Source organism: Xyrauchen texanus, chromosome 14 (genome assembly GCF_025860055.1).
Source record: "Xyrauchen texanus isolate HMW12.3.18 chromosome 14, RBS_HiC_50CHRs, whole genome shotgun sequence".
Lineage (NCBI taxonomy): Eukaryota > Metazoa > Chordata > Actinopteri > Cypriniformes > Catostomidae > Xyrauchen > Xyrauchen texanus.
Window position 1 is genome coordinate 15,420,695 of NC_068289.1, and position 15,190 is coordinate 15,435,884.

The 15,190-nt window shown below is 37.0% G+C and overlaps 2 protein-coding genes across 2 annotated transcripts in view; one reads left to right on the forward strand and one right to left on the reverse strand.

Moving 5' to 3' along the window:
- LOC127655345 (diacylglycerol kinase eta-like) overlaps nucleotides 1-10,981 on the reverse strand; it is a 129,786-nt gene extending 118,805 nt beyond the window's left edge. The window contains exons 1-2 of the mRNA XM_052143110.1: nucleotides 10,891-10,981; nucleotides 6,718-6,885 (exon numbers count right to left, since the gene is read on the reverse strand). Coding sequence (XP_051999070.1) covers nucleotides 6,718-6,885; nucleotides 10,891-10,938 — 216 coding nt within the window. The 5' untranslated portion in view covers nucleotides 10,939-10,981. The remainder of the gene's footprint in view (nucleotides 1-6,717; nucleotides 6,886-10,890) is intronic.
- Nucleotides 10,982-14,027: 3,046 nt separating this feature from the next.
- vwa8 (von Willebrand factor A domain containing 8) overlaps nucleotides 14,028-15,190 on the forward strand; it is a 163,012-nt gene continuing 161,849 nt past the window's right edge. Inside the window, exons 1-2 of the mRNA XM_052143089.1 lie at nucleotides 14,028-14,276; nucleotides 14,900-14,977. Of these exons, the coding sequence (XP_051999049.1) occupies nucleotides 14,138-14,276; nucleotides 14,900-14,977 (217 nt within the window). The 5' untranslated portion in view covers nucleotides 14,028-14,137. The remainder of the gene's footprint in view (nucleotides 14,277-14,899; nucleotides 14,978-15,190) is intronic.

Here is a 15,190-nt window from a genome sequence, read left to right on the forward strand (position 1 = left end):
ATTGAAGGGGGTGACCCGCATGCACCATGAATAATAAAAACACTTTTTATAGAAAACTATTATGAGTACAGTCTTTATCTCAAGTGAGTGTACACCATTCAGATCACTCTTCAAAAAAACACAATTCATTCATTAAACTTTTTAAATTAGCCCCAAATTATTGAATGCACTTTTAATTAAAATAATGAAGTCGTAAAACAGAATCTAATGTAATCACCTCTCTAAATCCAAAAATGTAATCCTCTGCAACTTCTTCCACCGGCCTCTTTTGCAGTGCCTTAAAAATCACTCTATGACAACAAGTGGAAAATACCAATACAAAATAGATCACAAATACAACTGTAAATATAAACATAATAATAATAACTTAAAAATAAACCTTGGCCTAACCATAGTTTAACAAAAATGTCATATATTTTTGTTTCATAAAACTGCTACAATGGAGATTGTCATAATTTGATGTTTCACTATATTTTCACAGTTTGGACATGAACTTTATTACCACCTGCTGGTGGAATCTCAAATCTGGAAATTCAGGAAATGAAATTGTACTTCGCGCTGCAAAGAGACATGCTTTTGAGACATCTTAGCGCAATGACCCATTTCTCAGAAAAATAGCTAATTGCACATTAAGCCACTTTATTAACATACAATACACCCACAGTTTGCGCACATACACCCACAGAGAGGGCAAACCCTCTCATACACACCCACTTCTGCTTTGCACTGGCGTGAAAATTGTGCTTACAATTATTGGATTAAATTGGATAAGACTTTGTGCATAGCGTTGTCCTTTGCAAGCTCATGAAAATAGAGCCCATATTAATACTGGTATATGTTTCATCTTGTCTGTAAACTCTAAATAAGCTGCAGCAGAGGGCAGGGTAGCTGCTGTCACCTCCTGGTGTTTGCATGTGTGTGAAGGAATGGGAATGCTCTGAGATGCTGGTATGTGTGAAGCATCTGGTACACAATATTCTCTATTGATGTCTGTGGGGAAATGAGAGGTTCAGATGCTCTGATACACATGAGCTCTTCCAATAAAGTACAAGGCATCAGCCCACAGAGCTTCACAGAGCCCTGTACAGACACTCAGAGACACAGGCCATGTCATTACATTCCACTTTGTCCTGTATATAGTGGTCTACAATTACATATATGTGTAGTGAGCTCAGCTCGAACATGTTTGAAGTCATTTTTCAATCAAAACAACTTCGAGTCATCTTGTAAAATATTTACTATATCTTAATACATATAGAAAAAATCATAAATAAATATATATATTATTTTGGACACTTAATACAAATAATTTCAGCAATTGCCAGAAATTGACTAACGTATCTAAACATTTATTAATTTATAATAAGAGGCAATACCTTTGAATTATCATGAGAATTGTGCATTTATGAGGGCATAAATGTACTTACTAAATCTATAACTAAAATATAGATTTTCCCAAGCATCACAATCTTTGTTTGAACGATCTCTATATCGATTCTTAATTCCCAAGATAGATCGATCATTCACTTTATGTGGCATCCCTCTATAATGCAAGAAAAACTCATGCTATATGACTTAAAATGTCTAAGATTAACCACTGACTTGTAAATGTTCAGAATTCACTCTCCAGTGATTGAATAGTACAGTGGAGAAGTTATTAGCACTGAGACATTTTACATGTGTTGAGAGTAAAATTTGTAAGTCGTTCTGTGTGTTCAAAATCGAGAACCACAGACCCATAGGGCGGCTGTGGCTCAGGTGGTTGAGCGGGTCGGCTGCCAAATCGCAGGGTTGGTGGTTCGATTCCTGGCCCACGACTCCACATGCCGAAGTGTCCTTGGGCAAGACACTGAACCCCAAGTTGCTCCCAATGGCAGGCTAGCGCCTTGCGTGGCAGCTCTGCCACCATTGGTGTATGAGTGTGTATGAGAATGGGTGATTGGGACACATTGTAAAGCGCTTTGGTAACCTCTAAGGTTTAAAAAAAAGCGCTATATAAGTGCAGACCATATGTCATTGAATAATGTCTCTTTTAATACCCTTTCTGTTTTTTTAGTCAAGTGTTGATTAAAAACAAACAATATATATATATATATATATATATATATATATATATATATATATATATATATATATATATATATATTTAATTCTAATCACACATGGATGCTGCGAAAGAAACCACGCACGTCTTCTCTCATTAATATGCATGCACACCCTCTCGTTATGTGCTCACTGCTGATGCTTCTATTCTTAAAGAGACAGTACCGATTTACCGCGTGTTCTTCATATTAACGCAAATACTTGTAAACGGTACAAATTCTGCAAGTAAACAGAAACATGTAAGAAAAATATATATGCAACATAATATATACAATTTAAAGACACTGATGGAATAGAATGAATTTGAACATTCACAAAAGCTAAAATGTGATCAATTTAATTAAAAACTAATCATAAAATCTAATTTGTAAAATATATATTTTCAAATTGTACCTAGAAGGGTTGTCTAGAAGATTCCTTAATAATTAAGGTTATAAGCTGAGAGAGAATTTCTTTCATATGTAAGCAAAATGGACATTGTAACAGAAATGTTCCCATAATCGATGTTGAATCGAATCTAATCGAGATCGAATCGAATCAAGAGCTTGAGTCAAATCCGGAAATCTGTTTTAATACACAGCCCTAATATTCTATCATATACTTCAATTTAATTGAACTGAAATCCATTCTGCTAACTAAAAGATAAAATAAAACACTGCTAGAATACATTTTAAATAAGTGTCTGTATGTTACATTACACAGCTATCTACTGTCTGTGGGTAGCTGTATACATATGGTAGATTTGAATGTTATCACTTTTTCAAGTTTTGAAGTTGTTGGGGTGTTTTCTTCACACGGAGTATTTTCATAGATAAGTTTAGTTTTTTTTTTATAAAAAAATATTTTTTTTTACATTATCTGACAGCTACAGGCCACTAGTGTCTGCAGAGGCACTCTAACTAAAAGCTTAAAATAGAATACTATGAATTATATCAAATGTGAGGTAACTTTTTTTGCTCCCACATTATAAATATCTGGACTAGAGTATTATTATTATTATTTATTTATTTTTTTTATTATTTCTGTGGCATTTTTGTCTGAAGCCCTGTTTAATATCTGACCCTCATCTAAGCCCCCCAAAAAACACCTTGTTGCATAATTTTTTAAACTTCCAATTCTGTCAATTTGTTAAACTGGTTTCACATACAGGCAGGCTGTTGTGTACAAAATCTAGCTGGAAAAACAGAGCAATTCCTACAGAAACCATAACCCTAACAATACATGAAATAGCACAGTTTGTTTGTTGTTGTTGTTGTTTTGTTGTTGTTTAACTTTTGAAAATAACCACTCATTTATTTTGATATCATGAGGTTTTACTCCAAGCACTCTGCTCCCTCAGGCAATTAACTTGATGAAGATGGAGTGCGTAGTTACTAGCATCAACTAATCTTGGTTGGAAAAATGTCAGTGCACTCCAACACTAGTAGATCCACATCATCTGGAGTGATCTATCCCTCTGTTATTGTGACACCACAACAAGCATGAATATCTGTTGCGAACAACATTTTGTACAGAGATATTTCAACAGATTAAACCCTCGTCTTCTTGAAAGTCCTCTAATAATATGCGCACATATAATAAACATACTGTACATTAAGTGAAAAACCAAATCATAGATGGTGGGCATGGTGAGAGAAATGTAAATGATTTAAAAAAAATATATAGTCATATTTCATTCAATACTACAAATTATCATAGTCCAGTGTAATTAACAGTGGATTATTTTACTCAATATTTGCACAATGTATTTGAATGCTTATTACAGTATTACACTGTTCACTTAACAACATGCTAAACTATTAGAATCCATTGCGAGTGAAGTCTCCCACGATAAGCGTTTTTTATTTTTATTTAGCACCTTGAGTTGCTGTCAAATCGGTCACATTACTTATAAGGTTCTATGACGGTTAAGATGCCTTTTAAGCCAGCTGCCAATCTAGGCAGTAGTTAGCGAGGTAGCTCACTAGGTTTTAAACAGAGCTCTGGTGTGTTTTTCTTTGTGTGATTAAAGTATATAAGTGAGAGAGAGTGGCCACAGTGCAAGCAGGACACATGATGGGATGCAAGGTTAAGCAAACAATAAGGTGGAACAGCAGTGAGCACCTGCATGCTCCATTAGCACTGATCTGCACACATCACAGCCCACTGCCCAAAAGAAAACACAGTACCTACCAGCTAACTGTCTTTCACACATCCCCCTCTCTGTCACCCCCATGCCTGTACCATACTGAGATGTATGTTCCTGCACTTCACGTTGAGACTGCAGATGGTCTGATTATAAGCTGAAAAGGGTTACCAGGGCAAAGGGAGCGGGGAGTCAGGAATTGGCTGGTTAGCATCAACCATGTGGAACTACTCAATGTGGTTCCAAAAAACATGTTTCCCCTTTGCTGGTCATTCAAAAAACTGTTGCCAATGACGAGTGATCAGTCACATGAAACAGTGCCGGAACTGACATTGAAAGGTAGAGACTCCACTCATTCCGTAAACATTTAATACACAAATTACATCACATTGTGCCCTAGTGTGATTATTAAACCACAAAGGCTGCGATTAAATTAGGTAAATATAGAGTTTGAATGTGCTGCACTCTTCAAAGTGAATGTGTGGAGCCAATGTTGTGCCGACATAAAGAAACAAAGTGCTCAAATATTTTAGATGTTTTCAACATACGTGAAAACACCATAATGAGCATCAAGTGCTCTGGTTTTAGCAGATGACAGCGAGCTAATTCAATATGTAGCGCACAGCATTTCCAGACTACATATATATTTAATGAAATAGCAGCCTTTTGCGGTTTAATAATCACAATGGGTCAAATAGCAACCTGCTTTTCCAGAGGTGAGAAGCTACCGTCAAAAACATACAGAAACGGAAAGAGCTTAACTCCAAAATAAAAGCTCAATTTAAATGGAAAATGTATGACAAAAATATATCACTACTGTATAGTCATGTAATATTCACTGTAAAACTACTACTAATTTTAATACTACTACTAATAATAATAATAAATAATTAGTAATTGTATTATATTTAAGCAATATCTCACATCTGTGGTGCTCTGTTATGCAGCACTTTATTTGACACAAATTAATATATATATATATATATATATATATATATATATATATATATATATATATATATATATATATATATATATATATATATATATATATATATATATATATATACACATACATAAAATGTAAAAAATAGTTTTTTGGATTGTGTTGAGAGGTTCTGTATAAAAGCACTCAATTTGATAAACATATTACAATATTATGTTGAAAATTAAGTGTTTTAATGAATACATTTATTTAGACACCATTTTGATTAAAGAAATTGAAATAAACTGTTGATATGGAGTTCAGAAAAAAAAAACACCAAAAAAAAAAAAAAGGTATCTAGTATCAGCAAAAATTTAAAAAAGAAAGTATTGGTACTCATACTGCTCAAAAAAAATGGTATCGGGACATCGCTACTGATAATGATATCTCTAGAGTAGGGTGACCAACATAAACACCAGTGAAGAGTCTGGACACATTTGACAGAATTTTTATATATATATATATATATATATATATATATATATTCCTGAATTATTGGCCGAGCCATTGTATCAGTCTCTCACTAGTACTTTCAAACCTTAACTGAATGCATTAACTAATGACAACAGAAATTATGTTTCTAAAAGAAACTTGTAAATTGAGCCTTTATTTTCACGTGCTGTGGTTTAAACTGTTAGATCATTAGCATCACAAAAGATCGGCCCCTTCCACATACAGAACAGGCAGCCTCTAAATATAGCCTTTTTAAATAACGCAACGGGGGTGGAGAGCAGCACTCAATAATTAAGTGTGTTTGTTCTGGTCAGAAAATAGGAACTTTTCACAGTTCTTTTCACAGAGTTCACATGGTTAAAGTGAGCAAAGGTGACTGAGGTGTCGTCTTGCCAAGTGAGTCAGGAGAGCAGAATCAAGAGGCTTCAATTACCATTCTTTACCTTACCCATTAAAGACTACAATAGCATTTAATGGGTTTACGAGGGCTTGGAAATTTTAAAATGCGTGTTGAAATCAGCCCCATCTTGATACATGAAAACAACACCATACCTTTAAATTAAAAATGACAAATGCCATATATTTAAAACCATTCATTTTACACTACAAAAATCTTGAAAAAGCTAAACAGACAGGCCAAAGAGCTTTATTAAAGTATCAATTTTATGGGTATTAAAATGATGAGTGATCAAGGAAACCAAAAGACTGATGAATCTCAAAAAATGACTTAATTAGAAAAGAAAAGAATGTCTGCAATCCACATGAACTGATTTTTCAACAAGTGGCCCTAAATACATATCAACAGGTTGAAGACTTTGTTTTACTGAGTTGCATTTACTGCATTATCAATATGAGAACTGTATTATGGCACAAGCAATGCAACACTCCGAATCAATTTGCAATCCTTCCAGATGTTTGAAGCTAGAAAAGATCAGTGTTTGAGCTCTCAGATCTCTAGCATGTGTGCTGGTCTACAGTAGCAGCTACTTCTACTGGCCTTGATTTGAACAGCAAAATACATCGGCTTCAAATATGTTACAGCAGTTCTTACCTTGCTTCGTATTTGCCCGGAGGTTGACACTTTCCTGATGAGTTTCTGAGGCCCTTCATGTTCTCCCTCGCTGTCGGAGGACTCATCCACCACTGACCCCGAGACCCCAACAGCCCCCATACCGGAATGTTGAAGCCCTGATGCGGTCGCCGCTGGTTTCTCTGGCTCCTGCGGGGAAGAGCAGTCAGATTACTGCGGGTTATGAACACGCTCAGCCACTGAGATGTGAGAAGTGGACAGCGGCTGGAAAGCGGCTTTTTTGGCCATTATGCTTTTGCTGTTTTCTGCCCAAACGTGCACCTCGATAATTTGTAAATGAGCTGCTGTAAAACTTTACTGCCTGGGCACTGTGCATTTTCTTTATTTTAAAACTGAGGATTTAAGCGGCAGTTATTTGTAGGTAGATGGAGGGCTGAGACACTCGGATTGGGAAGGAATCTCTGTAGCTAACCCTAGCGGCGGATGGGCATTTTAGAAACTATGGTGAAGGGAGGATCCAGCAACAGATGTTTCTCTGCCTGATACAGTACAAACCCACAAACCTGGCTGAGCATCAAAACCTATTGAGCTGCCAACCTAGACAGCATTTCTGGGCATCATTGGCATGTTCCAAGTTAGCTTGGAAATTGGTGCCTAGGTAGCTCAGTTGGTTTGAAGACAGCAACATACTGTATCAAACACGTCCTTTCAACATAGACTACAATGTTTTTAAGGCCAATGACTCAGTTTACTACACAGATTGGGCGAAATAATAATAGCACTATAATAAAAAACTTTTTTTTAAATGTCAATGTTATAAAGTTAACATTTATTAAAGATAAAATTAATTAATACAAAATAGCAGCCTTTACACAACAAACACATAATTCCCAACATTAATGTAAGGTTTCTATTATTATTATTATTATTACTACTATTATTATTATTGGGGAACCAACTCCTAACAATCCAAAAACATTCCTTTTAGGTTTTATGTTTTTAGAGCCATAAACTATCATGCAGGTTTTAAAAAAGATATATTTGTAATCATTATTAATTGGCTATCATTATATTTATTCACACCAGCGCACAAATTTAATCCATGCACAATAATAAAATACATTCAAAATTTAGTTAAAACATTCAGTTAACAGATTAAAATAACCACTCTCGGGGTAAAAAACAAACAAACACTGATCATCTCTGTAGAGCAGTTTCGTTTATCTGGGATTTTGTGGCATAAAGAAAAATAGATCTTAACTAATAAAATCCATTGATTTTATCTGCTTCCAAATATTTACTTAAAAAAAAAATCCTTTAAATTGACAGTAAAAATACCCGCAGCTGCATGTGTTTCCTAGAAATTTGGCGTAAAGAATAAGGTGAACATGTTTCTGGCTTTAGGGCAGGGGTACTCGATAGGCAGACTCCGGTCCGGATCTGGACCGAAGGACACTTCAATCCAGACCAAGATCTAAATCTTTGTGCTAGTTATCTGACACCTGGCTTGACTAAGTGATTATGTAAGCATATGTGTATAAGCATGCACAGTGGGAATAGAGTGAAATATTTCTCTCTAGAGCGGGAGTAAAGCACGTCCAGCGCTTATTCCTGTTCTCTGTGTGACATGAGGCGCCGCATAAAGCCTGATTTACTGTACGTAGTTTCAGATGCAGTTATTTTCACAATAGTAGCAGAGAAAGCACTACAGATACTGCCATCTTTTGCTTAATCACAAAAATTAAGCCAAAGTGAAACTATCTTAATCTGTCTGATATGTGATTCAGACCATTCAGCTCAGCCAGGTCTGTGTCAGGACGTTTCTGTCTAAATTTATCTTTATTAATCAGCATGTTAGGAGCCTTTTTAATATTAAAAAACAGATTTTTGTTCTAATTTTGTGAAAACTAATCTGAGATGTCATCATGGCATGGATGGCAAGGAAAGCCTATTTATACATTAATTAAGCTTAATGCTTCACTGTTGTTGTGTAAATTGTTTGTTTTTTTGTTTGTAGATTCTCACTTTGAGGAAAATATATAAAATGGTCAATTCAGACTTCTTTTACACGTTTATACATGTTCTCTCAGGGGACGCCTCTGAACCCCCATATAGTAGTTTTATCTTTCAAAATGCCTCCTATATCCCATACACATACTATATATTCTGAATGTAAAAACATTTCAACACAAAAACTGGACTGCTGTCATTGTCACGAACCCCGCTCCCTCGCTCCATCCCCTCGAGCTTCCACGCTCGTTCCGCCCCCTCGAGCTCCCACGCTCGTTCCGCCCCCTCGAGCTCCCACGCTCGTTCCACCCCCTCGAGCTTTTCACGCTCTTTTTGCTCGCTCGAGCCCTCACGCCCACTTTGCTCCTACTCGCTCACATGATCGTAGGCAATCTCCCTTCCTCGAGTTTCTCACGTGTTTCCAATCCCCCAGAACATTATGACCACCTGCACTCGCGTCATCTGCACTCCTGCACATTAGTTTCACCTGCACTCGTCTCATCACCTGTCATGGTTTACACCTGCACTTGCCCCTATATATATCACTACCCTTTCGTCTCACGGTTGTTGGTTATTGTATTTAGTTTCCGTGTCTTTGCCCCGCTAGTCTCGTCTAGTTTTGATCACCTCTTGAACTCCTCTTGATTACCCCCTTAGCTTGCCAGCTCCTCGTTCCCCTAGTACCCCTGTCTACTCCCTTTGTTAGTTTACCCGCCTCTCAATCCTGTTTACCCCGGCTTTGACCCTCGCTCCCCTCGACTACTCTCCCGGATTTGCCCCCTTTACTCTCTTTGATTCCCCGGCTTTTGACCCTACGCTTCCCTCGACAACTCTTCACTGGATTTGCCCGTTTGTACTTTTGCCTGCTTTTATTGTTAACAATAAAAGCAGTTTTTTGACTTACATTGTGACTGTCTCATCTTGTGTGTGTGTGTCCGGGTTACAGTCATTCAGATTCAAAACGAACCGTTGATCTTATCTTTTAATATTCATATCCAAGTGCCTTCGACTGATGAAGTCTTGATCAAATATTTTAATCCTTGGTAGAAGATCCCACAGACCCCACTACTTTACCTATCTCTGTGCCCCCAATGTCCTCATCCCTGCCCAGTTTTGTAGAGACTATTTTGACTGTTTAGGATTTATTTTTTATTTCTTTACAAAGTAAGCTACTATTGCTATCAACGTGACAAGTTATAAAAACTATTCAAAAATGTATATTATATAGCTAATTTCATAGCCAGATGACTACTGACACCATGCAAGCTAAACATTATCCGGACCTTTGCTGAGAAGGAAGCATTTACATGTTTTCATTGATTATGGTATAAATACTGGGGGGGTTGTACTTGCCCATCTCCCCAGGATCTACGCCCCTGATTAAATAATAATTTTTTTAAATAACTCAGAACACCACAATGTTCAGTTAAAGGCTATTAAAAATAAGAAATGGAACAATTCCCATAAAACATAATGAAATGTGATGGGTCATGCATGGACTTCTGTGAACACTCAATTTTTTAATTGTAATTTTAACAAAATATTACCGTAAGAAGTACATGCATATTCATACAATATACAATTTTACCATTAATTATAGGGTAAAATCATACTTTTAACATATGAAACAGATTGTGTACACTCTGCAATGTTTACAGTGTATTCAACCTTCCAGTCTCTTCAAAAACCAATTCACAACTCTATGTGGATAGGACACAGCACCAAACAACACATTTCCAAATATAATTGTACTTCCACTAAGGATGCACCATATAATTGCACAGCGCTCCCATTCAATGTTAAACGAATTACTAAGAGTAGCTCATTTAACTGTGGCATAATAATACATCATGTAAAATAAACTGTACTCTTAAAAAGCCTGACCGACTCAATGGAACAAGAAAGAAAATGTAATTGATTAGTTTGTTACATTTGATAGCCTATTACTAACCGATTCCGTTCTAAAAGTTGATCCGAGTTAGTAGAGGAATGTAAAGTCTAATCAACTCAACAGAAGGGAGAAAATGATCCCTCGCGTGTCAATGTATCGATCTTTCTCACATCGCGATCTGCCACGATAAAACCAAGCGCTTACTGCCCTCTCACATCAGCGATCATCTCTATCTGTGATTATGAAAGAGTCTTTTTTATGTTTAACCGAACAGAAAAATGTGAAACACTGACCAGTTCTTCCCAGGCAGGGCTGCGAGTATATTGGCACTCATCTTCCATATTCTCCTAGTCCCTGTGGTCGGGATCTCTCCGCACTCGTTTTCAATTAAAACGACTTTTAAATCGTGCAATCGGACATATGGTTTCGGGCTTTTACAATGAGAGTTATTTCCCTTTCTCCACTCCTCCTCCCTACTCTACGAGGGTCTTCCAGAGGCTGAGCCTCCTTCTCTCCACGTGATAAATGTCAAACCCCTATAAGGAATTGAAGCCCGTAACCATGATGTCATCGAACCTGTTTATCACTCATAATCCCACATTATATGATTTTTAAATAATCTCTATGGACCCTTCCTCTATTTACAAACCAAACTGTGATGTTTTGACATTTTTGTAGTTCAGAAATGTTACATTTGCAATTGTACACTTTAAAAGCAACATGATGTTACAAATAGCTTACATGCTATTAGTGCATGCATGACGTTTTATTTTGTAAGATGAAACAACAATTTAGTTTTTCAATTACAATTAGCTCAAGGACAGATTTTGGAGGACCATTTGTTGCATGTGTGAGTAAATTACTAAAAAATAATCCACTACAAATGACTACTTTCTGAAATTGTAATCAGACTACACTTCTATACAACACAATTTATATAGCACTTTTCTCAAACTGCTTTACATAGTATAGGGGGAATCTCCTCAACCACCACCGGTGTGCAGCATCCACCTGGATGATGCAACAGCAGCCATAGTGCACCAGACCCCCCCCCCACACACCCACACACCCACACACAATTGGTGGAGAGGAGATGGTAGATTGATGTAGCCAATTCAGGGATGGAGATTATTAGGAGGCCATGATAGATAGGGGCCAATGGGGGAATTTGGCTACATCAATCTAGGACACCAGGGGTTAAACCCCTACTCTTTACAAGAAGTGCCACTGGGGATTTTTTTTTAATGACCACAGAAAGTCAGGACCTCAGTTTAACGTCCCATCCGAAAGACAGTGGGGTTTTTTTTTTTACAGTATAGTGTCCCCGTCACTATACTGGGGCATTAGGACCCTCACAGACCGTAGGTCCTGCTGGCCTCCCTGATACCACTTCCAGCAGCAACCTGGTTTTTCCCCAGGAGGTCTCCCATCCAGGTACTGGCCAGGCTCAACCCTGCTTAGCTTTAGTGGGCAACCAGGTAACAGCTGCAGGGTGATATGGCACTGGCTTCTCAACTGTCACAGAAACACAAACAAACAAACGTGCATATGAAAAACATAACCCTCAAAAAAACTCCCCCATATATCATATAGCCTACCAATTTATATTCTTCTACTCAAATGCACAAGAATTAAATAAGAATTAACAAGAAAGAAACAAGAAATTAGGTCCGAATTTAAGTAATACAGAAGTAATCTAAAATCAATCACTTTAAATTAACTTAAAATGTAATCCAATAGTTTACATTACGGACTACAATTTAACTCATGTTATACAGAAGTGCTCTGTTAGCGGAATCCATATCATTCCCAATTCCTCCCCAATTTGGAATGCCCAATTCCAAATGCACTCTAAATCCTCGCGGTGGCGTAGTGACTCAGTTGCCTCTGCATCTGAGACTGTCAATCCGTGCATTTTATCACATGGCTTGTTGAGCACATTACCGTGGAGACTAGGCATCCATGCACAACTCATCACGTGCCACACCGAGAGCGAGAACCACACATTATAGCAACCTCGAGGAGGTTACCCCATGTGACTCTACCCTTCCTAGCAACCGGGCCAATTTGGTTGCTTAGGAGACTGGCTGGAGTCACTCAGCACACCCTGGATTTGGACTCACAACTCCAGGGGTGGAAGTCAGCGTACTCGCTGAGCTACTCAGGCCCCCCATACCCTGATAGCACACAAACATTACCCAGACGCCTATTTGATGTCTGTGTTTACATCTAGAAGACATAATCTTTAGGTTGTTTGCTCATCTGCAATACGTCTATAAGACGTTTCCTCTGGGATGTCATTAAGACATTCAGAAGATGTCTTTGAGATGTTTATGATTTATAATGTTTGCAAATCTCATATTTTCAAGATGTTTAGTGGATGTTATTTAGATTGTGATGCTTTATGACCACAGAGAGTCAGGAACTTGGTTTACTGTCTCATCCGAATGACAAAACCTTTTTTACAGTATAGTGTCACAATCAATAGTCAACCATGTACCACAACGAACTAGTATACAACATCAAAGCTGCAAGAAGGTGTTCAGAAGGCACAGTAAGTGCTGAGGATATGCCAGGAACAGATGACATTTCTAATTTCTTCATTTATTTCACATTGTGGCAATAACCAGTGACACACATTCAAGTGCAGATCATCTATAGTGGCTTGTTTCCAGGTGACCTAAAAACACACACACAGGTGAGTAAAACACACACACACACACACACACACACACACACACAAACAGCCACACAGGGCTTAGATTTGACTTGAATATTGTGGGGGTTGCAGCATGAAGCATCTACATGTTTCCGTTGATCATGATATAAGGGGGGAGTTTTTAGGTTACAAACTGGTAAGTACAAGAGCATTATTCTATAAATGTGGTTTATACACACACACACACACACACACACACACACACACACACTATCACGCACGCACACACACACACACACACACACACACACACACACACACACACACACAGACACACACACACACACACACACACACACACATGTTGGTGCAGATATCCTTATGAAGACTATCAATAAACATAATTATTTGTATACTGTACGAAATATAGATTCTATCCCCTGGCCTAAACATAACCCTCAAAAAAACTCCCCCATATATCATATAGCCTACCAATTTATATTCTTCTACTCAAATGCACAAGAATTAAATAAGAATTAACAAGAAAGAAACAAGAAATTAGGTCCGAATTTAAGTAATACAGAAGTAATCTAAAATCAATCACTTTAAAATGTAATCCAAGAGTTTACATTACGGACTACAATTTAACTCATGTTATACAGAAGTGCTCTGTTAGCGGAATCCATATCACGCACGGCATCTGGTTCCACACGGAAGATTTATAAAACGGACAGATTCTGTCCTTCACTGAATGCACTCCGTCTGGAGATGTCTAGTGCCTTGCATAAACACACATGACATGAGCATGAAGAAATAACAGTAGATGTATAATAGTATAACCTTTAGAACTTGAATTAAACCGCTCATCTCAAAGATTCAGGATGCATTCGCGTATGTTATTGAAAGGAACAGCAGCAGCTGTCGCTGCGAGGAGAATTCGTTATATTTTGGGACCTGTGATGTCAAAAGAAGGTTGGAAGTGCAGCGCTCATGAGGTCAAACTCCTTAACACCTCCTCAGGTACTCAGTATGTTTATTAGCTAAATAAACTTCTCCTTGATTTTATATCCTGTGCTTCAGCAGGTGTGGAGGTTAACATGTCACTCAAGTGGCGTAGTATTACTTTGTGATTCACTGACAGGTCCAAAGTACACCATCAAATTCATATCTTATAGTCCCTAATTTTTTATGCTTTGGGGGTTTAGATACACTACCAGTCAAATGTTTGGACACACTTGACTTAAGTTTGACTGTTTCTTGTGATCTTGATATAATTTGTAAATACAGATCAATGTTTTTTTTTTTTTTTTTTTAAATATTAAGCTACTTTTAATAACTAGAATATAAAATTGTTTTGATTTAAAATTTATTTACAATATAATTTCCATACTTCATTATTGTTATTTCATAGTGATACAAATACTAAGCTGATATTAGGAAAATAGTAACAATTTACATTGAGTAGATTTGTCCAAACATTTGTGTGGCTGAGAACTTAAACAAGCTTCTATGACAATTTCCTTATTTACATGTTAAAATAATATGCTCTACTGACAAGGGAGGGTTGTAAATAAGCTTCATTTACAGTGTATATTTGTTTCATGTTTTGCTATTTAATCTGTCTTTTTTTTTTTTCTCCATAGGTGACACAGTAAAACTAGGCAATATCACGTATCACCTCAAAACCCCCAGAAATCCAGAACTTGTGCCCGTAAATCATAGTATGTGCTAGTTATGAACATTTGTTGTTATTGATTATAGTGAAATCATAGATTTAAATGGCTGGTGTTGTCCCATTTAAGACATATTGTTTTGTGTTCCTGTGTATGTGTGCAATGGCATAATACAATAACTGTTTGTATAATAAAATAATTAAAGTCGTTTTTGCATGCAACAATACAAATAGGCAGACAATGCAATGCTACAATGTAATA